This window comes from Anguilla anguilla, chromosome 12 (assembly GCF_013347855.1).
Source record: "Anguilla anguilla isolate fAngAng1 chromosome 12, fAngAng1.pri, whole genome shotgun sequence".
Taxonomy (NCBI): domain Eukaryota; kingdom Metazoa; phylum Chordata; class Actinopteri; order Anguilliformes; family Anguillidae; genus Anguilla; species Anguilla anguilla.
The window spans coordinates 31,131,509-31,155,214 of NC_049212.1; the positions used below are offsets into that span (position 1 = coordinate 31,131,509).

The window sequence follows — 23,706 nt, forward strand, 5'->3', positions numbered from 1 at the left end:
ACAATATATGAGCGCACTGTTGCTTTTTGTCTGCCAAAATATTTTATTGCTCCAGTTTACGTGCTACTTTGATTATTTGTTTTTATCCTTTTATTCTCTTTATCTTTCCTATCATCTTTAAAAATCCTTTTTAATGCATTTATGTAGCACTTTATGTTCACACAATGAAAAGCATGTAATAAATTTGATTTATTATTATTATTATTATATTATTAATAATGATTATTATTATTATTGTTATTATTATTATTATTCCACTTGTAACCTAAGCACATTCTGTCACCTGGTCACTTAAGGCACATTTTTAACTTCACATCTGTTTGATGATTGTTGTTAGATTTTATCTTTGTATGACACCAAATAAACCTCATTGTATGTATTCTGGCCAATAACATTGGGGAAACAAGGCTCATAATTTCTGGGGAAATGCCGACATGCTTCCTGAAAATACTGATTCTCTCACCCACAAACGCACGTGCACAGATTTGCAAGATCCGCACGGATCCTGACATGTTTTGACTGCCGAACCACAGCTTGGTATGTCCATCTGTTAAGAGCAGGCACATATGGGGGTGTGCAGCTGGGATGGATGGGATGTCTGGTCTGTTGAGACTAGTTCAGTTGAATGACCCTTTTTTTGTCACACAGCCTGCCACTAATCCAGACTGTCCAGGTCGTTCCTTAAACAGCAAATATGTAAAATTAATTAACTTATTGATCAATAGTTACAATCTAAAAACTGTAGAGGAAAGTAGTGCTATATCCGTCTGTCTGTCTTCTATTCCCACCCACTGAGAAACATGTAAAATAGGTACAGATTTTTAAGAAATTTAATTTACATTTTTTCCACATTCATTAGCAAATGCTGTTATCCACAGCAACCTAGAATATAGTACGATAAGTTTCTCCACTATTTATATGAGCAATTGTGCCAGACCTAGCATATAACAATACAACACAGAATACATCCTAAATGCATTTAATTTGCACCTGCAATGAGCCATAAATAAATGTATGAGTAAATAAATAAATACCACCTCAACACGGATTAATACAAAAAATAAGAGTACTAGCAGAGTGGAAATGGTAGGGGAGCCAAGATGCCGTCTGAAGACGTGGGTCTTCAGCCTGCGTCGGGCTATTTAAAAACCTGTCACCTACCTAATCAATAGGTCAGTTAGACATAGCATGCCGTAATGAGACTGTGGATTATGTGGTTTTAGCGTAATATGCATAATCTTTTCCAGAATTTTAATTGGGGGGGAGGGGCATCCAGAGGCAGAGTGAAAATGTCTATTTAAACATCCCCCCCCCCACCCCGCCTTTTTCATGGGACACCCACAACCGTAAGATCAACTCTATCCTCGGCTACAGTCACTGCCAGCCATATTATAGCACTGAAAAAATAATGCCACTATTTCCTATTTTGTTAATGATTTTTTAATCGAAAGGCAAGAAAGATAGCAACCTTTATACGTAACCTAACTGTGTGCAAGAACACGTCAAACCTAAACACAAAATGTCTTCATCTTCCACAACGCGAAGCGCATCCTGGATGCCAACTGCCAACTTGATCATTGTAGGATTGGGGATTCTTATGATGGGTGAGTACAAAAAAGAGCTATCGGCTATGTCTACACTATTAGCCAGACTAATAAACCACGGGAATAAAGATGAACACTCGCGCGTTTGCATCTCGGGTATTAACCGCGCGGAAAGTGATTTTTGTGCAACACGTAGAATAGCCTGTTAGTGAGTGCATGAAGGTGTGTAGGCTACTGTATATTAATGATAGTTGATGGTTGATCTGGCAAAAAAATAATACCATATAGTAATAACTATAAACGTGTGTGTGTGTGTGTGCGTGCGTGCGTGTGTGTATATGTGTGTTTGTTTTGGGTAGGGTGTGTATAGGGAGGCCCTCTAGCTCGGACGACCCATATAATTTCTCAGATTTTCCTTGTCTCACGTTAAAATCATGATCTCAGGCATTTTACAAGAAACATGTAGTACACAAGCACATCCATATATAACTAACTAGTACGTTTTGTACTATATTATGATTTACCGCCCTTAAATAAACTTGGACTTTAACGCTGTCGCCTCGAGCGCATATAGGTTATCGCAGGCGATATTATTGAGATACTATACTAATTAGGCTATATAGAGCGCATATTTATGACAACGTTTATGGTAAAAGGTTGACCTACTTTTGGTAAAATAATTCCGTGCGACCAGTTATGATGACTGGTGTGGGTTTGTTGTACGTTTGTGTATTAATCTGGTACCAGTGATAGCTACTGCGCCAGGCGATGCAGTAGATGCGCAATAATCTAGGCACTCCTGTGTCAAATCTGCTTAGCAACCAGTTACGCTTATTTGTAACTGAGTCTTTTACCTGCAGTTTGCAGTATTTATTGCCGTTGCCTTGTTTCTCTGGACTTTCCAATTCCCATTGTATTTTATTCTCCCCTTACAAATAAATTGATCGCATAGAAAGAGCAAATATTGGCGCTGTAGCTTGACGAGTTGCGTGATTACATGTTTTTCCCCACACCTTCTGGTCTATGACGTGATGGCTGTTTAGAACATCTGGACAGGAGAACACATTCTTTATCTTGTTGTATTCTCCTCATTCAAATTGATGATATCCCCCATTCATAGAGTGGCACGCATCTGAAATGGTTAACCGCGCTATCCGTCAAATTATTTGTGAAGAAATATGCTCTGCATAGTTCCCTGCTGTTGAAAGTAGGGCAATACGTCACCCGTTTCCTTTTTGTAATATGCATGATATATATATATATATATATATATATATATATGGTTTTGTAAGTAAATGTAAATGGTCACGTGTAATGCTGCCTTATGAATAAGTTTCTGAAGAACATTATAGTTTGATAGCCTACCAATTCAATCAATATATTAAAATATTTTCCTTCAATTAGTATTTATGTTTAGAGTGCAGTATGTTATGCATGTATGTATTGAATACTAATTATATATTTAATGTGTAGCGCGTGATTGTTGTTATTGTTTATTGTTAGTATTGGTAAAACTGGCATTTCCATTAAAATGCTATTTTGAAGAATAGCGTATTTTTCAGCAGTTATATTGATATTGGTGCTCTGGTTTCAGACTGTAGTTTGTCTTTCTCACGTAGCCTTTTTAGTTGGGAGCCCCCATTTCACTGTTGAAATTCCTTTAACCTTCCTATTATGTTTGGGGTCAATTTGACCCCATTCAATGTTTACCATACTTGTTACCATACTTTTTTTCAGCTAGATATTTCATGACTTTTCCTAACTTTATGGGGAAAACATGGCAAACATGAAATTAACGGAAAAAATTATTTTCAATGTCCTGTACACATGTTGTACGCATCGGTGTTGTTGGGGTCATTTTGACCCCAAGCTCTATTGTTATATAAAACCATCATTTTGATCTTGTTTTGTTGTGTTGGCTGAGGGCACTTTCACATTAATTTGTGTGTGTGTGTGTGTGTGTGTGTGTGAGAGAGAGAGAGAGAGTGAGTGCATGCGTGTGTGTGTGAGGAGAAAACATAGTTCCCACGAGATCTCTGATCATTCTTGCAACATGGGGGCGGGGGCAAACTTATAATAAGGGCTGCACACACAGCCCTCTAAACCATTTCTCTTTGCATGTGTGCCTCAACTAAAGATTTTGAAAATGACCACCAGACAGAGGCGTATATTTTCTGCCACTGAGGTTCTGTCACAGATCTTGGAGGGTGAAAGTGATTTAGATGAGGATATGTCTGAGACTGAGGATAATGTTGAGGAGGACCCTGATTATGTGGCATCCTCCTCTGATGATGAGAATGAAGCCTTTGAGATACCACATTCTGACCCTCCTGTTGTTTCTCAATCACCAATAAACCGTCCTGTCATCTCTCAACCCCCAAGAAACCCCCCTGTCATCTCTCAACCACCAAGAAACCTTCCTGTCACCTCTCAACCACCAATAAAACCTCCTGTCATCTCTCAACCACCAAGAACTGACATGTTCACTTCCTAAAATGGAGAACTACTATGATCCGGATCCCCAGTTGAAAGACTGGGTAGACTTTGTGCTGCTAATATCATCAAAATGGTTCCAGGCCCCACCAGATATGCTAGCAGTCATGTACAAGACATAAAGTCTGCATTTGAACTCTTCATAACACCATCAATGCAAAAGGATATTCTTGAGATGACAAACTTAGAGGAGAGGCGTGTGTATGGTAACAATTGGAAAGAGCTGGATGTGACCCACAAGCAATCCTATATTGGGTTGCTTATTTTGGCAGGAGTGTACAAGTCAAAAGGTGAAGCAACAGCAAGCCTTTGGAATGCTGACACTGGTAGGGCAATTTTTCCAGCCACAATGTCTCTGGAGACATTTCATGTTTTCTCCCACATTATACGCTTTGATGACAGGGAAACAAGGCAGGGTCGACAGGAGCGTGACAAACTTGCACCTATCTCGTCTGAATGAAGAATTGATACCCACGGGTACCTAGTTGAGCTGTTATGTTCATTTTTTATCAAAACTGAATTCTGGTGACTAATTTACTTTTTATTGGTGTTTCTTCATTATTGAATAACTGTCATGTGTTAGTTATTAATGTTCTGAAGTGTTTTCTGAACCTAAACATTTGAAATGTTTGACATCTTTAATATTTTTTCCTGGGGTCAAATTGACCCCGAACATAAAATGTTACTATGCTTGATAATAAAAGGTGTGTTTCTTTCCTAGTGTTATTTTTCTTTTTTAATGAGCACTTAATACCAACATAAAGCCCTGCAAACACTAAAACATAGTTTGTTTTCCAATTCAGGTCAATGAATGAGATTGTACAGTCATTTGCATATTTCCAATAGTCATATAAAATCAACACTTGATGTATAAGGGGAGGATGGGGGAGTCATGTTTTATTTACTGGGCTATTAAGATGGTCAGTAGAAAGGCCTAAAGTAGCTGAGAGAGAAACTTGGGTAACACTTTCAGTTACAATTATTTTCTGCAGGTTTATATTTCTGGGGTCAAATTGACCCCAAACATAAAAGTTGTTAGTTAATTTGAACATTATAGGAGGGTTAAAAATGTTTTTTTTTAAATAAAATAAAATAAATAATATCCATCCATCCATTCGTTATCTATACCCGCTTATTCATGGTGAGGGTTGTGGGAGGTGCTGGAGCCTATATGTACGTGTGTGTGTGTTTAAATTTGATTATTATTATTATTATTATTATTATTATTATTTTCAGAGACGACCAAGTATCGGACTAAACCAAATGATTCATAATGAACACCTTGCAAGACAATAATTAAAAATGAAAGCGTTGAGAAAAGAACTTCCTAAAAGAGTGATGACTGAGTAAAGGATGCTTCCACATACAGTACTTTATGGGGTTCATTCGCAGGCTGTGGCAAACGCTAACGAACAACAGGAAGCTGCAGATGGCCTCATAGTACCCGTATTCTCCTCGAGCTGCTATTACAGGATTAGTCACTAGATGGAGTAGAGAGCAACGTTTCTCGAGCCGATCTACCTACTAGCAGCGAAGAATGCGGCAGCCATTAGAACGCGAGGTTTCCAAGTTGTGCGTAAGTTACGAAAAAAACATTTAGAATGTGTTGCCTGTCTGTGTCGTTTATATATTTTCATCTGTGGCATGGAGCATTTCTGTTTTACTGCAAAAATGTTTTCCTACAACACAGGTGAACTTGGTTTTCTCCTCGCTTGTGAGTCAAGTAGATTTTTGAGACTTTGGGGTTGGGAATGGGATAATTTAGACACCCTTGTATAGGAGTATAGGCTGGTATTTCACCTGATTGGTAAAAACTGAACATATCAACATGAGAAAAGTAAAATCCTTTAGTTAATTTGAACAAGAGTATCAAACATACAAGTAAGGAAGAGAAAAAAAAGTGATTATAGAATGCTCCACTCACTGGAGGGCCTGCCCAGAAATGCTGACTTGGCGGCCACTATGAAAGCTGTCATTCGTATTTACTCCAATGACCTTGTATCCCAGCGAACACCCTTCAGCTACATGGGATAATGTGCAATATGACAGTTCTCCATTACCAGAATGTCAGAATAATTTTCACTGTGTGAACTGAGCTGTGTTCTTGGCTATGAATAACTGTATGAATAGAGTATTGAACTTTATAGTCAGAACCTGTGTTTTGTAGTTGTTCCAATGACCTTGATATGCACTTTTGTACGTCGCTTTGGATAAAAGCGTCTGCTAAATAAATGTAATGTAATCGGCATTCATTCTGCAACGGGTCTTTAACTGGTTTCAGCCCCAAGACCTTAAAACCCTCGCATCACGAGGAGACCGGGGAGGGTATGACATCACTGCTTGAATGGCACTGCATTCGAGCGGGCTGGTTGGCAACTTCCCTCCGGGAGTGAAAACTCCACCCTGCCGCTACGTCGCCTAGCGACCGGGAGCTGAGCGCACCCACTGTCCCCCGAACAGCACTCACTATCTGCAGAGACTAGTTGCAGGGAAGTGCCAGTCAGAGCACTGGTTGGATTCTGAAAAGACAGTTTGCGCAAGTGTCACACGCACGCTTCTTGCTGCTTAACAGAGGCTAAACTATGGTCACTGTGTTCAGGGGCTAAACTATGGTCACTGTGTTCAGGGGCTAAACTATGGTTACAGTGTACAGAGACCAAACTATGGTCACTGTGTTCAGGGGCTAAACTATGGTTACAGTGTACAGGGGCTAAACTATGGTTACTGTGTTCAGGGGCTAAACTATGGTCATTGTGTTCAGAGGCTAAACTACGGTCACTGTGTTCAGGGGCTAAACTATGGTTACTGTGTTCAGGGGCTAAACTATGGTCACTGTGTTCAGAGGCTAAACTATGGTTACTGTGTTCAGGGGCTAAACTATGGTTACTGTGTTCAGGGGCTAAACTATGGTCACTGTGTTCAGGGGCTAAACTATGGTCACTGTGTTCAGGGGCTAAACTATGGTCACTGTGTTCAGGGGCTAAACTATGGTCACTGTGTTCAGGGGCTAAACTATGGTTACTGTGTACAGGGGCTAAACTATGGTCACTGTGTTCAGGGGCTAAACTATGGTTACTGTGTACAGCGGCTAAACTATGGTCACTGTGTTCAGGGGCTAAACTATGGTTACTGTGTACAGGGACTAAACTATGGTCACTGTGTTCAGGGGCTAAACTATGTTCACTGTGTACAGAGGCTAAACTATGGTCACTGTGTTCAGGGACTAAACTATGGTCACTGTGTTCAGGGGCTAAACTATGGTCACTGTGTACAGAGGCTAAACTATGGTTACTGTGTACAGAGGCTAAACTAAGGTCACTGTACAGAGGCTAAACTATGGTCACTGTGTTCAGGGGCTAAACTATGGTCACTGTGTTCAGGGGCTAAACTATGGTCACTGTGGTCACAATGGTTCAAACTGGTTGACTCAACACGGTGACTATTAATGCTCTCAAGGATCATAAGCATCTTGCTAATAGTTTGGCATTAGTTCTCTCATCTTGTTACACACAAATAAATGATCTCGTTGTGGCAGATGTGTGCTACATTTTATGCATTTTTAATAGATACAAATTGTATGTGGTTTTATTACCTTTCTGTTGTCTCTATATCGGAAGATCTTTTTGTTTATTCTTCTTTTGTTATTACTTCCAGTGGAAAATATTTTTATACAGTACTGATGCACTCCAGAGCGATTTTGGTAGATGTTTATGGAGCTGAGTAAGATTGAGTGCATTATTTTGGTGCATTGTGTGTGTGTGTGTGTATGCGCGTGCGAGTGCGTGTGCCTGTATGTGTGTGTTCGACACTTTAGGACACTGAAAACAGATGATTTCTCAGTGCAGAACACCTTGTCATTAAGTTATTCCGGTGACCTTGAGTTTGTGGAGAGAGAGAAAAAAGGAAAAAGGCAGAGAGAGGAGAGAGGGGTGGGGTGTGTGGAAGAAGGGAAGAGAAGGGGAGGGTGGTGCAGAGGGGGATGGGGCTTGGGGGTAGTGATATACTGTTGTATTTGATGTCCTGCACCAGTCCCGACTGTGAAAGGCACAAGAGGTGGGTCATTTGGACATGATCAGCTATTGATTTTCACTGACTAATGAATTTGGCTGTGAGCAACACAGCAGCCCTGCAGGAAACAGAGACTCCGCCCCAGCACAATGCAGACAGCTCCCTGATTGGCCTACCCCACATGTCAGGAGACAGTACAGCGAGACACACAGTCACTGGCTGACGAATCCCTCCCCTCTCTACGCTCACCAACGGTTCGCACTTAACCAGTTCTGCAAAGGTTTCCCCCTTTGGACAAAAGCGAAAACACGAGCGGGCTTGCCATTATTGTTAACTGCAGCAACAGCAAGTCCCCTGATTGATTTAGGATCTCCTGAGGTTGGTTGGGTTGTGATATCAGCAGCTGTGCAGCGGGAGAGTCCTGCGCATGCCGGCATGTGCGGACGGGGGTGTGCGCAGAAGCGCAGGGGTGGGTGGGGGTGACTTTGGGGCAGGAGCGCACCTCCTCACCCCGTGCTGCTGACTCGGCGCTTATGTGGGAGTGCACGCGGGAGCGAGCGAGCGAGCGACGGTAAGCGCCATTTTGAGCGCGCGCCCAATGCGGCGTGGGGGGGGGCGGGGGGTGGAGGAGAGCGTTTGAAATGCACAGAGCGCAAGAGCGAGTGTTGCATAGTGCGTGTGTGAGAGCGAGCATGTGACTGGGAGCGGGCCTCCCTCCCACTGCTCTCTATTTTCCCCTCCCTCCCTCCCGAGCGCCCCCCCCCCCCCAAAAAAAAAAAAAAAAAAACAGGCGCTGTGCTGCAGTATCACCAAAGGACACCTGCTACTGCTGGGGGGGGGGGGGCGACTGCAGTGCTAGAACGCCCAATATGAGTGAGTGAGAGAGAGAGAGAGAGACTAGGAGGGGGGAGGTTGAGATGGGATGGGACAGGGGGGATGGGGGTGTAGAGGAGGCTGCTGCTGCTGCTGCTGCTGCTGCTGCTGCTGCTGCTACTGCAGTGGTCCAGTCTGATGTGAGAATGATTGCAGCAACAGCAGGACCTCGTCCAGCAATACAAAAACCCCCAGCTGCAGAGGGAGGGAATGGTGCAGAGCTAGTGGGTCAACTGTTGCAAAGTGATTACTGCATTGGGTGTGTGCAGTGTTCTGAACTAACGCACTCACAATGTGTGTAAGTGAGGTTAAGCAATACATATACAAGGGGTGTCACAAATCCCATTGAAAATACATTGTCTTGCACCACATTTATTAGTGACTGTTACAAAGGAACTACTGCATGCAGTATGTGGATAACTGCTTTGAAGGAACTATTACACAAAGTGTGTCAACAGCTGTGAAGGAACTAGCACACCTTTTATGTCAGTAACTGCTGTAAAGTAACCACTGGACAAAGTGTGTCAACAGCTGCTGTAAAGTAACATTTTTAAGAAGTGTGTCAACTGTTGTAACGGTTTCACAAAGTATGTCAATGACTGCTGTAAAGTAATATGTTCATTGAAGTGATGAAGGTAATGATTTTCAGTAGTGCATGAGGAGGGCGTGTCCGCGCTTGACTGAGTGACAGCCAGTGGTGTTGCTGTTCTCCAGGCTCACCCGCGTCCTGCATGGATGTTCTGGTGACTCAGCAGCTCAACGCCCTCAATGGCACGCTGGTCAAGCTGTCCTGCACCTTCACTTCCTGTTACAAGGTGGACCCCAGCAAGTTTGCCATGAACTGGACCTACCAAGAGGCACAGAACGACACGGAGGAGCTGGTGGGCCCCGCTCCGTCTGACCTCCCCTCTCTCTCAGTCCTCTGGCCTCATTCCCCCTTACCTCACATCTTCCATTCCTGTGCATGCCTCCCGGCTTCTCTCCAGGCTCACTGTAGACTCTCTCTCTCTCTTTCTTTTTTTTGAGGGAATCATAATTCTGACCTCACATTTATTAACCGGTTCTGTAGGATTTTGTCCCAAATGGATGGGGGTTTCAAGTAATTAAGCTCTAAAGTGGCATCCCTCTTTGCTTCACCTGATCTTGAGAGCAGGGAGAGGTGCAGGCAGCATGATGGAAACCTTGTCTGGCTGATCAGGAGTCAGTATAGATCATTAAAACTAGAAATGAAGGAAGGGGGAGAGGATGCTACTCCAGAGAATTCAGACGGAGCCTGAGAGAGTTTATGCATGTCTAAAAAGGCTCAAATGTACTCGGCCAGTGTAAAACAAGCAATGGGGTTCTACAACACTGACCTGAATTTTGATAAAACTACACTTCGATGGGTTAATAGTGACCATATTTCTTTCTTTCTTTCTTTCTTTCTTTCTTTCTTTCTTTCTTTCTTTCTTTCTTTCTTTCTTTCTTTCTTTCTTTCTTTCTTTCTTTCTTTCTTTCTTTCTTTCTTTCTTTCAACACACTTCATCCTTTAATATGTCCTCAGTTCATGACCTACAAACACCGCATGACCACGCAGAAGACGGAGCGTTTTGGGGACCGGGTGTTGTTTGCTGGGAACCTGGACAAGAACGACGTGTCCGTCACCATCTCCGACATACAGCTGGCGGACAACGGGATCTACAACTGCTATGTGCGCAATCCCCCCGACCGCCAGCAGGGGCATGGAGTCATCAAGCTGTCCGTCCTCACAGAATGTAAGGACTTGGGGGGGGGGGGGGGGGGGGGATTCATATTCATTCTCTTTAGTGAGCTGGAGACACAGTATACATTCTGGGGCACTAACTTGTTGGATTTAGCAGTACAAGTCGCTAAAGATGGCGAAATAAAAAAGGTCTTTGGGTAGGTTTAAAATGATAATTGCTTTTCAGGTCAGCTAGGTAATCGGTTACACGTGGAAATGGTGGGAGCGGTATGCAGATTTCTAAGCGGGGGTGAGTTAACCGATTGACATTGCCTCGTGAAGGTTGAAGGTCGCCATCTTTGCTGAGAGCTTGACGGACCTCGCCGGTCCCTGAAACCCCAGGGTTTGCGCCCCAGTTGGCTGCCAGGCCATGGTGGTGATGGGTTATGATTAAAAAGATGACTTACAGAAAATGTTATGTAAGCAATTATATAAAATATCATATAGATATATCTTATGTTAACTTGATTAACGTATCTCTTAGAGTGTACTTTTAAAAGTCTATATATCTAAGTGTATGCTGTTTCACCCCATGCCATGTTCCTGTTGCAATGTAAGCTAGAGGACATAGACTCCAGCTGTGGTATATATCAAGTGCTTTAGGGGATTAGAGGACCTCTAGGCCTGCATGGTCAGCCTTGGTATGGACTCCCTGATCCTAACTGATGATTGGCTAAATGGAATCTTTGCATATGGTGATTACATAAATCTCATAGGCTGGAACGACAGTTCTTTGTCTCTGAAAACTATATAAACTCACATATTGGACTTTATATTTTTGAAGACCGTACTTGTACCTCTTCCCGACCAGTCGTATTATTAAATTATATAAAGGAGCTCCTGACTCCTGTTGTATGTTATCTTTATCTTCAACACCATCATTTTTGTTAAGAAATTCCTACAGTGGTGATGACTCAGCAGCTTCCCGTGCTGGCTTATTGATGGGCGCGCCATCTTGCTTCTCCTCTGCTCCCGGCGGCTCCGCAGTAGAGCGCTGCAAGCTTTAAATCAGCCCGGAGGCAGGCCCCTCTCCCTGTACGACCAACCAGGCCTTCGCCATTAAAACTGAGCCTGGTTAAATGACAGTTTAATAACTGGGGCCTGGGTTTGATTGGACCTGTGACTTACGGCCGGGCCCTGGCAGCTGTAATGGCCCGAGCACGCTAAATCTAGTTTAGCCGTACATTTCTACACATTTATAATCCCTCTCTCTCTTTGCCTCTCCCTCCCTCTCAACCTGTCACCCTTTATTCATTGCTTTCTCTGTCATTCTCTCCCTCTCTCTGTCAAACCCTTTCCCTTGACGGAAACTCACTCTCTGTGCTTGACCGTTTCCTAAATCTCCTGACAATTTTGCTCTACCCTTTCCCCTCTCCCCATCCCTTTCATTAACCTCCATCTCTATCAACCGTGTGCCCCCCCCCACCCACCCACCCCCACCCACCCCATGCACAGTGCCGCCCCCCCGGGACTCCACCATCGCCGTGGCGATTGGGGCCTCTGTGGGGGGGATCCTAGCCCTGCTCATCCTGTCCATGGTGGTGGTGAAGTGCATACGCAGGCAGCAGAAACAGGAGCCGCTGTCCGATGAGCAGAAGACGGACGAGGAGGGGAAAACGGACGGAGAAGGGGGTGCCGAAGAGGGAACCAAGTGAGAACCTCTCTCTTTCTTTCTCTTTCTCCATCTCTTTCTTCCTCACATTCTCTCTCTCTCTGTCTCTCTCTCATTCCTTTTCTTTATACGTACTGCCTTTGGTACCTTCTGCTTATTTCTCTCTTTTGTCCGTTCACTTTACTCTCTCTATAGCCCTCTCTGAGGGATTTTTTCATCCCTCTCTCTTTCTCTCTTTCTTTCTCTCCTTCACCCATTACACCAGTGGTTCTCAAACTCGGTCCTGGGGGACCCCTGTGTATGCTGGTTTTCATTCCAACCTCAACAGCAATCCCAGAATTTTAACAAGCTGTTAATTAGGTGCTTTTCATGTTTTAGAGCTGGGGTCCCCAGTCTTATCCAGAAAGGGCCAGTGTGGGTGCACGCACCTGACCCTGATTCTACTAATCAAGGTGCTTAGCAATGACTCTAGTGATTGATTAGTAGAATCAGGTGTGTGCACCCACACTGGCCCTTTCTGGAACCCCAGAACCCCTGTTAAATTTCTGGGATTGCTGTTGAGGTTGGAATGAAAACCAGCATACGCAGGGGTCCCCCAGGACCGAGTTGGAGAACCACTGCATTACACAACGTACTCTGAAAAATGCTGGGTTGTTCATATTGTTGCTACATCACATATACCTCACAGGGCTTTCCAAAAACTGCTCTGTCTGGATTATAACGACCAGTTGGATCAAGAAAACCCAATTCCCCATCTTTTTTTGCTTTCTTTTTAGTTCTTTAGACTTAAACTAGACTTTGAGTGATGAACTGAGCTTGTTACACTTTTACATACTGTGCCTGGTTCATTTGCCCCGTATACACACACACACACACACACACACACACAAAGTTGTTGAATGTCCACACAGCTTGTTTCCAAAGCCTCAATTGGCTTCTGAATGAAAATAACTAAAAACCCACAGACACTGCAACCCACCAGGACTGGAGATTGACATGCCTGCTGGTCTTGCAGGAGCTCATCCCTGCCTTTACTGATTAGCCACTGATATAGAGCCCTTCAGGCTGTGGATGTTCAATTTACTCATCTCACCCCAGCAGAAACATGAGTTTTAAAAATATTTCTGATTATTCATGACAGACTTTGTGGGAATGGAACGCTGATTTGAGGCAAAGCATTTCCAATTTGTTATTGTAGCTTAATGATGAAGCCCGAAGCAACAAAAAGTCAGAAATCTGGAGTCCCATAGTGCATTGCTATCCGGAGAACGCCGCGGTCAAGTTCCAGCACTAGGCCTAACTACAGGATCTGCGGGTGTAATCAGAGCAGCCACACCATTCTGTTGCCACGGTAGTGGGATAAACGTTGTACGCTAGTACGCTGACTGCTAGTCTGACTGAAGTTGTTTGGTAATGTGTAGGCTTTTTAGGTCAGCAAGACATTTGACTATTGTGACTGTTGAGTAGCTACAGTTCTAAAGTGAATTTATTGTAAAATACACAAAAGCGTGAATAGTTCATCTCAAGTAAGGGGGCACTAGCTGTTATTACTGCACGGTGGGTATTGTTGGATAAAGTCAAAGCTTTTTATTGCTAAATATTGTGCAGCACTGTATATTCTGTTACATACGAATTTTGCCACTCAGCACTAAGGGAAATGGATCACTAGATGTACGGATCATTAGTTTGTTTTACAACATTTTTTAGAAGTATTTTAATAAATATAGATGTATTTTTCTTTGTTGCTGTTTATATTGAAAATGTATTTTACTATGTAAGGATTTTACACAAATGTTACACAGTTATAGAAGGAAGATGCTATATTTATGTATTGAACTGTGTATTTAGCTATTTGTTTTCCACTCTTTAAATAAAAAAAAATATTGTTTGACAATTTTTTGTCATTTGTTGTTTAGAATAGCAATTGTGGTGGCAGGCATGGGGGTACAATTACTCTATCAATAGCAAGCAGCCATTTTAAGCCAACGGTATTTAAAAGTGTGACTCAACACATGAGTCGATTGCATAACCCAACCTATAGCACAGTAGATTGGTTATATAATATACACATTATAATGATCAATGCTATGGTGAAAGAATATGACACTAGCCCAGCACTGAGTTATTATAACCCAACAATGCCTGACCTAATGAGTCTGGAGTACTGTGACACGTGCACTTAAATTCAGCAGGTTGGGTTATCGCTCTGACCAATGTTAGATGTACCCAACTCATGGGTGATCTTTTCCCCATTTTTAACCCAGCATTTTTTAGTGTAGTAGGCCTATTTTATTTAGCATATTTCAGACATCCTCAATCTTCCAGTTATGCGGCCCAGAAAGAATGCTAACATTTTGTTGGAAGCAAAAGGTCTTTGGTTGCAGTAGAGCTCGAAAAAAAAAACCCTCTCTGGTTTCTATTGTGTGCATCACATTGTGCCACAGTCCTCCTGAAACAGCCACTCACTCACAACGAGTTCCATGCTCTCAGTGATTTTCTCTCATAATCTAATTCCACTTCCCTATATAACACATTTATAAAGGGTAAAATTACCGCTCTTAGTTTAACCCTTTCTTTTTTTTATTTGTAATGTGGATTTTAGCATAGTTTAGAACTGTTTATTTTGTAGTCTTTTAAAGTCCTTATAGCTGCTTAAAGTCCTTGACTACTCCAAGATCAGAGATGGACAAAATATATCAAAAATATAATTATATATATTAAAATAAAAAGAAAAATACAGATTACCTCAGATATGTGTCAAAATAAACTGGTATACAATGCTGGTTCTAAAACATGTATCAAAAGAAAATACTGTATTTTGTCTTCTGAAAAACCAAAAATACAGTCCTAGGAAACCATTTTTGTTTAGTTGTAACGGACATCGGACCACGTCTTTTTTCATGTAACTTTCCACTTATTTGAGCATAGAAAATCTAGGAGAAACTAGGCTCTGATTATCAATGGTTCAAAAAAGTCAAAACAAGTCTCATTTCATTTTTTATAATATGTGTTGATTCAAAAACATACACATATAAATTGGTTTAAAATGGTTTCACTGAATTAAAATCAGAGAGTAAAAATGGAGCAGCACAGTACATGCTGAGCACACTGGCCCATGCTTTCAAGTTGCCGGTGCTAATGAGCAGACTGAGATAGCACATTGTCAGTTACTTAGCTAGCTAGCTGGATTGCCGGTTAACATTGTTTTGATGATCGATGTTTAGCTTGACTCATTCATTTTTCTCAGCACACATATGGTAGTAATTGAGCAAAGTCATGGAATAATGCATTTTTAATAATATGCTTAACTTCTCGTAAGATACCATCGTTTATTGTAACAAATTTTGGTTATTTTGTTCACTTACACATCTACCACTTCCAGTTAACGCCAGTCTTACTCACAATTAGACATGTCAGGGCAAACCGATGCTAGCAGAATGAATCCAGATTATTGTATCTGATAAATACAAACATAATGAGACTGCCTCGTTTATGAATGGCTAATGATTGGTTAAATAACAAATGGCAGCATCAGTTGGACTCAGAACATCGCTCTGCCTGAAGTTGCTGGGTCAAAGCTGAATTAGTCAGCCCATTGTTCACTTTAAACCGCGGAGGTGGAATAAGCTATGAAGGCGAAATCTTTATGTGCTTACTGTACGTTTCGAATGTCCACCGTATTAAACACATCACACCCCCTGCAGTAAACGCGTCAAAGTGTCAGGCATGGGAAGCTCGGCTCCATGGTCTTAGCAGAAGTAACTATACGATAAACTTGGGATCTATAACCAGCTTTACCTAAGTGTACCCAATGCACTTGCAAATTATCAATACAACAAAAAAAAAAGTTTTTTTTGTTTGATTTTCTGTGGGTGGAATTTCAGTCTCTCTACTATCCGAACCTTCTCTAAGAAATGTATCTTCTTTTTGTTTTGTTTCATGTGCTCATGTGCGTGTGTGCATGTATGTTTATGTGTGTGTGCGTGATGTGTGTGTGTGTGTGTGTGTGTGTGTGTACGGGGCAAATGAACCAGGAAACTATAACCAGCCTACGTGGTCCCAGGAGGCCTGCGCATTGATGGAGGCCACTCCCCCTCCTGCTGGTAAAATGACTCCTGCTTAGCGTTGTTTGGTGGTCATGTGATATCAGCTTATATAAATTAATCTCGCTCCCTACCCCTCCCCATACCCCCCTTTCCTGTGTCCTCCCAAAAAGTAACCTTCATCAGCCTTTCTCTTTCTCCCATATAATGTATTCCGGTACTCTCTAGTCCCCCTTTCTCTGATATACCAGCTTCCCTGTCAGTCAATACCACTGAACCAATCAGATGGGGCCATTAAATCTTTGTGGATATACCACCCCCAGTCAAAATGGAATCACCCCATCTGTACTGTATAACCATTTTTTTTAAAATCAGGTCCGAGATGTTCTGGCTTCTGAATCGCTGGTTAACATTGCTATCGCTAATACTACTGACCTCAGTGTTATGAAAGTCAATGCACATCCCCCGCCTGTAGCACACTCTCATTGTTTAGATGCCTGGATTTTCGGCCTGGCTAGTCAACCTGATAAGTGCATGCCAAACCTTTGACATTGCCTTAACGTTATTGTCACATTATTAACCTCATTTTGTGGGAAGGTTGTGTGTGCATTTGCTAGGAAACCTAGACATGTTTTCTCTGTGTTTTTTACAGTCCAAGGTGGAGCGCTAACCCTTTCTGTTTTTGTTTTAACTTCCCCTGCAGTCTGTTTGATGTTAACCGTTCCTCCCTGTGCCTTTCCCCCTTTTCGAGTTAAATGAGTGTTGCATTTTGGACCAGTGGTATTGCTGTGTTGTCAGTGTTACAGGTGTGTGTCTGTGTGTCTGTGTGTCTGGGGGCGTGTTTGGGTCTGTGGAAACCACACTGTTCTCATACTGTTCTGTTGTGAGCCACACCCCCCTGAATCACCTGCCGTTAACTGTGAAATCTAGGAAAGGGTTCACTCCTTTTGAAGCTTTGATTCAATGCTGAATACTTGAAGCTTTATATTTGAAGCATTGACTGAGCCTTGATGACCACGGTTCAACAGGCTTCAAATACTTGTGGGTGAATGAGCACTGAATGAATACTAATATCAAATACTAATGGGTGAATGAGAGGCATCAATTGCAAAGCGCTTTGGATAAAAGCGCTATATAAATGCAGTCCATTTACCATTTACTTGGTGTGGTCACTTTCTTGTACAAGTGAATGCTGGTAAACCTCCGAGACGAAGAAAATGTGAGCATAAAATCATGTCTGCTGTACAGGCATCAGTCAGTCCTCCCTCAAAGATCTGCACTCCACTCAATGTTTGCGCATGCGACATGCTAACAGTTAACTGACTGTCAATTCAGCTGAAATATAACTAAAGGCCTCTTTAGCTATTCAGAATACTTCATAAATATTTTTTGACAAAAGAATCCAGCCCAAATGATAGTGTTTAATCTTTTAGCTAGCTGGTGGTCTGATAACTAGGTAAAAAATAATATGTGACAGCAAGCTAACTGGCTAGCTTGCAATTTAGATTTAGTTAAGTAAACATTACACATACTGATGATAACAGTGATACAGTTACAATATGATTATACAAACAATACAATCATTACTACTATTACTGCTACTAAGACTAATCATAACAATAATCATTGTCATCATCATTTTCATCATCATCGTCATCATTTCTTAATATTCAAGAGCAGTACTGGTAGTTTTTTAGAATCCTGGGTGGCATGCTATGCTAGGAGCCATCACTGTCTACAAAGATAATGTAATGTATGGTGGTTCTATTCCAAGGTAAGCATGCACACTGGAAGCAAGGCTAAGTGAGTACTAATGTTGGATCCTACAGTATGCTAAGACTCTGGGGTAAATGGCCTGCATGCCACTAATGATGGCTGCAAAGCACATTCACTTGAGAACAGCTGGGAGCCACACCAGTGGGGAGAATCAATCATGAGTTGATTAGTCATGTCTGATTCCTCACTCCCGCCTGACTTCATTCTAACCCGGGACTCATCACCTCTGCTAGCATTGTTCTGTGGTACTTCTCTGTGGTGTGTCGTATAACTTCAGTCGTGTACATGAGGTTGATTAATAGATTCATTGCGGTTGATTACATGTTGACATCTTGCTCTTTATCCCGTTTTCCTCTGTTTCTCTTTGTCCCCTAGACATGTATATTCCTTGCCTGAAGACAAGTATTAGACCTCGCTTGAATCGTCGTCCTGTGACTGAAACCCTGAACTCCCTCCCACCTCTGCTCCTACCCTTCTCTGGCCCGGTCCCACTGCAGGACATTTCAGTGCCCACGTTTCAGAGGCCCTAGCCACCATTGGCCGCCATTTTGGCTCTTCCTCTCCTAGTCGCAAAACCTCAAATGGGAGAAGACAACAGGATCCAAATCACTTGGTGGAACATAAGGTCGTCAAACTGCATTCATTCCCCCCAGACTAATTCCCCGGGGCCATTTTGATCTGGGACTAGGTATGGGTTGAAACAAAGAATGTTTGTTGTTACATTTCTTATTGATCTTTTATATCAACGACTGCTTCTTCCCGTTTTCTCTCACCAAATATCTGTTCCCCCCCATGTACTTCCAGCAGTTTCAGTAAGCATTTGACTGCCCCAGACTAACAGAAAACATTCAGGAAACAGCCTGCTAAGGGGGTCAGCCCCACAAGAACATACTGCCACCGTAGCTTTCCTCAACTTTTGCCAGAAATGGGTGCAAATTCTACTCTGTAGGCAATTTTAGGAGCATGTGTTCCAAACACATACCTAACTCATTTTCTATCTCTTGGTCAGATTCTTTCAATCCCTCTTTTTATTTTCCTCTCTTTTTTCCCCCCTCACTCTAGGGTTAAGTTGAAGGGCCACTCTCACTGACAGCTAGTATATGCGCGAGCTGTGTGTGTGTGTGTGTGTGTGTCTGTGAGCTCACAATGCATACTTTCCCTTGTGTGGAAATGTTGCTGGTTTCCCTGTGAACGCAGTGAGTCCTGTAGTTTGCCTCATGTTGTATAGTAAGTGGGAGGCGTGTGATTGACACCGAGGGAGAGGGAAGTGTCATTGATGTGATCTTCTCTGGGTGGAGACCCCCAGGGTTACAGATCTCGACATAGGGCGGCTGCGCAATATACTGTATCAAATCGCGTTTTTTAAAGTGTTATAATAATAACGACATAACGGCCGGCCACCATGGGGTGTATATTTTTTCTTTAATCACACCTGATGTGACTGTAAACAACTGAACGTCAGTGGCCATGTCAAATACTTCTGGGCTAAAAAAAAAAACCCCATCACTGATATATATGGGCCTCAGAAGTTTGTCATTTCCTTCAGGTTTAGCATTTGGATAAAAAACAAAATAGACGGCCTATGGGAGAAATAAATGGAATTTTCCTAATTCTTTCAAAATATGCTGTACATTTTTGATGCAAATTTTTGTGTCATTTAAAAAAATGAATTGCTGATGGCTAAGAGGTTAGCGACCCATTGCACAACATCACACACAGCTGTATTTCCAGCTGCCAAATTTTGTAGTCATATATATCACTAAATATCTTTATTGCTGTTATTGTTGCTGTACTGGTTAGTAATTTCCTGAAGTTTTTCCTTAAATTTCCTTTACTTCTGTTATTTTTTTGCGGGATAATTTCTTTAACGTTTTTCTTTTTTTTTTTTTGCTAGCTTTGACTAGCTTGAATAGCCGCCACAGAACACGCTATAGCTAGAACCTATTCTAGGTTCGGTAGCCACACCCACCCCTCCCCACACAGAGACAGATTACCAGTGCATTATAGATATTCCTTGGAATGGTTATTTTTTCAAAACAAAATTCTGCATAGTATGCCTGTGCAGATAAAAATGTCCATGTTTTAAATGTCAGTTTAAATCACAGACTGTGACAGGGGTGGTCATGCAAAACTCCCATTCATTTTTTCCATAGAGAAATTCTTCTTTGATCCGAAAAATCCCATATATGGGTAAGGGCTTTGCTCCGCGTTATGTCAAACTTCCAAGGCCCATTGGGTGCTAGCAAGACAGCAGCAAGGCCTTTCAGTTTCTATGTGATTGAAAAAACAAATCACATGATCACACAGAAGCTGCTCGACCTTGCTGCTGATTGCCTGTCTTATCAATAGCCAAAAGATATGAGTGATAACATTTTTGCCCGGAAACATTTCACATGTGCTTTGACATTTGGTTGTTTACTACTGCACCACATATTCAAGAAAAAAAAGACTGAAAACTAAAGATTGTCTATATGATTGTCTATGTCAGCGGTTATTGTTATTATGCTTTAAAAAACTGCTATTTGATATATAGAATAGCCCTAACTCAACGCTGATTTTTTTGCCTGCATTGCTTGCATACATAAAGTACACTATAGACCAACATGAGTATTATTAGTGTTACTGTCCGTACAATACATTTGCATGCAGTTAAAACTGAAGTATTACTTTAGCACACATAACGACAGGCATGACACTGTCCAGTCTGGATGCTAAATATTTTCCAGGGAATCAGTAAATGAGCAATCATGTGTCATATGCTCAGGCCCTATCACAAAAATGACATTTTGTCCCTCACGTTACCTCCACACACACACACACACACGCACACATACACACATGCATGCAAACACACACAAACACACACAGCGGTTGGGGTTGGAATATCCGTTTGTCAAATTATATGTATGTGCATGTCTGGTTTGTAGTCCTGACCGGACAGTGTAATGGTAGTTTGTAATAAATTCACTTGTCAGTGACTCCCTGGTCCACCATCCGACCCCGACCCCCCACAACCGCCCCGCACCCCCCCGGTCTTACAGCACCCGGTTTTGTCTGCAATTACACTTCCAGCTACGCATGTTGTCCGGTTTTTTCTAAATCTGGCAACCCTAACACAAACACACACACACAAACACACACACACACACTTTCAGGGAGACAAAAATATGAAAACATTTTTACAAATAGATTCGATTATATGAAATAGATTTCTACTTTGTAAGGGAAAAAACATAGTTTATAGGTTTTTGTTGTTTCTATTGCTAAATATTGTCCTGAGTGTCTTTACTAACTGTTGTTGTTTGAATGTAAGAAATTTTTAAGCTCTGCACATTTTCCTCTGAAATATTTGTACTATGACTGACACAAAATTGAAAGTAGAACTTCAGATGACATTGCAGATAGTGTGTCAATGCTGTTAGCTTAGACGTGTTAGCCGGTGAATGGAGCCAACCCATTGGTTAAATTAGACTGAAACTGCACCTCTGCCTCCCTTTTGTGGTCAGCGAATCGCCAATCAGTATCTACTGCCAGATATTTTTCTATTGAAAAAAAAAGAGGTAATATTTCTAGGGCTTAAAATAATTGCCATTCATTTAGGGCTTTTGAGGACACCTTCAATGAACCCAGGGAGAAGTTTTATTTGAGGCAGGCATTTGACCAGAGTAATCTTTTTATGCTTGGTGTCAACCGCTTTCCTATCTTTTCCTGGGCATATTCTTTGAATGCGCAGAGATGGTAAAATCCAGCAGTGTATATGTGTTGCAAGTGTATGCCTTGTTCAGAGAATTGTCATATATATTCTTGAAAGAACATTCCAGCATAAACAAAGCTGAGCTAATCAAGATAGTTTAAGCTGTGCTTTCAACACTTTAGCTGGTTTTAGCTGGATGACTAGCTATTCAACCACTGTCCAGCCACTAGTCAGTGAGTCCACCATTTTGGCGTCCAGCTTACTTTCCCAGCTTACTTGGACCAACTTTGATGGTCTTAGTTGGAAGTGGGGCGGTATATTGAAAAATACATGTTGAAATAGCACTGAGCCTCGATGCATAAAAAGAAGATTGTTATAAGAAAGGGAAGTATTAATTGCAGATTTCTCTTTAGGGTACGTGCAAATTCATTGGCATGGGAATCTAATTGCAACCAACCTTGCAATTGACAAGTGCCAACTTTTGATTGTGCAGACTCTGAATTTTAAAACTGGTATTTTGTAATAACCTATTAATGCACAATCAGTCTGTTCAAGGAAAGTTTAACAACAGTGCTAAACTTATGTATCGCTATTGTAAACGCGCAGTAGCACACAGTCACGATTTTTCGGCAAGAAAAAATTCAAGAACTTGACTGAGGCTTGGGACCATGTATTGTACAGTAAGATATATTTGTAAGCACTTATATCCTGGAGACTTAAACAATTGATAACACGCACGTGCACGCACACACACACACACACACACACACACACAGAGCAGCAGCAGCAGCACTGTACATTCAATAATCTAAGAGGTGAAGGGGTGAAGGTTTCCAGTTGTCAAGTGTGTAATTGGCATACTGGAGGTTTACATAAGTCAATGTGTGCATGGTTGGGTACCACAATGTGATTCTGCCCGTCTGATGTTGCTAGTTCCCACTCGTGGGGCCTAAAGCCTGGGCCCACGGTGGCCCAAAATACCCAGTAGTGCTCCATCATATCTGGGGGCCGACTGCTAATTGCTGGGCTGTTTGCTGCTGACCTCTTTACTTCTCACTGTTTTTCCCGTTTGCTTTTGCATCAGTTGCTGCCAAAGAAAAAATTCCCCCCTCTCTTTCCCCCAGATTCACTTTTTGTTTCTTTAGAGTAGTTTCAGTATCATTTTGTTTCTTCTTCTTTTTTTTATTTTTATTTTTTTTAGTTTTGTACAACACCTATTAGTACATGTCCTTTCTGATAGGTGTTGTTCTGAATTTTAACTGTTATTTCTGTGATTGTGATTATGATTATTTGGGATCTCATTAGTGTTCTTGCTATTGATGTTGTAGTTACTGTTACATTGTTGTTTAGTATAGAACTCCTATGGTATGTGGATGTACCGTATTAATCTTATGTGAGAGGGTCCATATCTCCAACACCTGGAATGGGCACTGTATGGTCTAATTCCCACTTCATCCTGTAATTAACAGATAATTATCAGACTAATTAATCAAGCATGCACAATTCCTGTGGTAGGATTAATCTAGTTTCATTATTCCACAAATCTGCCTGGAGGCATGTGTATGTGGGCTCATTTGTGACAGAAAGCGCAGATATTATGACATCATTTCCCTCATCAGTTTCAATAGCCAGGAAATTGTCGGTGACCTGGGTCTTTGGTCTCAGTGGTCCTACCTCACGTCCCGCAGAGTTCCACAAATGTGAGAAATAAGAGGTGTCCCCTGTTCGACAAATCGAACCCCGGGGACAAGCCAACCAGAAAACAGAGAGAGGTGTTCAGTTCCGTGGCTCTGCTTCACAGTGCATTGTGGGATAGGAGGTAGAAGGAGATCATCCAAACCCATATAACTTTAATTTTATCAATGTGCCCTAGATATCGAGCGCTGTAATCATCCACAGCTGACACTGCCCTGACTCCGAAG

At 41.9% G+C, this 23,706-nt stretch overlaps 1 protein-coding gene across 3 annotated transcripts; it reads left to right on the forward strand.

Moving 5' to 3' along the window:
- The first annotated feature begins 1,314 nt into the window (after positions 1 to 1,314).
- On the forward strand, positions 1,315 to 23,031 carry scn2b (sodium channel, voltage-gated, type II, beta). 3 transcript variants are annotated; one of them, XR_004761702.1, is made up of 6 exons: positions 1,316 to 1,604; positions 9,633 to 9,799; positions 10,462 to 10,672; positions 12,115 to 12,310; positions 16,306 to 16,374; positions 18,466 to 23,031. XR_004761702.1 is itself a non-coding variant. In XM_035384640.1 (5 exons), the coding sequence occupies exons 1-5, from the start codon at positions 1,520 to 1,522 to the stop codon at positions 18,497 to 18,499; spliced, it is 693 nt and encodes a 230-aa protein (XP_035240531.1). In that variant the 5' UTR covers positions 1,315 to 1,519; the 3' UTR covers positions 18,500 to 23,031. The 3 variants fall into 3 exon arrangements, 2 of the variants coding, with proteins under 2 accessions (XP_035240531.1, XP_035240530.1); XM_035384640.1 differs by lacking the exon at positions 16,306 to 16,374 and having other exon boundaries at positions 1,315 to 1,604; XM_035384639.1 differs by lacking the exons at positions 16,306 to 16,374; positions 18,466 to 23,031 and adding an exon at positions 13,470 to 14,165 and having other exon boundaries at positions 1,318 to 1,604.
- The last annotated feature ends 675 nt before the right edge of the window (positions 23,032 to 23,706 follow it).

Bases quoted from the DNA above. Each gene is read 5' to 3' on its own strand.
- scn2b (XM_035384639.1), top strand. From the start codon at position 1,520: ATGTCTTCATCTTCCACAACGCGAAGCGCATCCTGGATGCCAACTGCC. The intron at 1,605-9,632 runs GTGAGTACAAAA...GCTGTTCTCCAG, and splicing joins ATTGGGGATTCTTATGATGG to GCTCACCCGCGTCCTGCATG. The intron at 9,800-10,461 runs GTGGGCCCCGCT...ATATGTCCTCAG, and splicing joins AGAACGACACGGAGGAGCTG to TTCATGACCTACAAACACCG.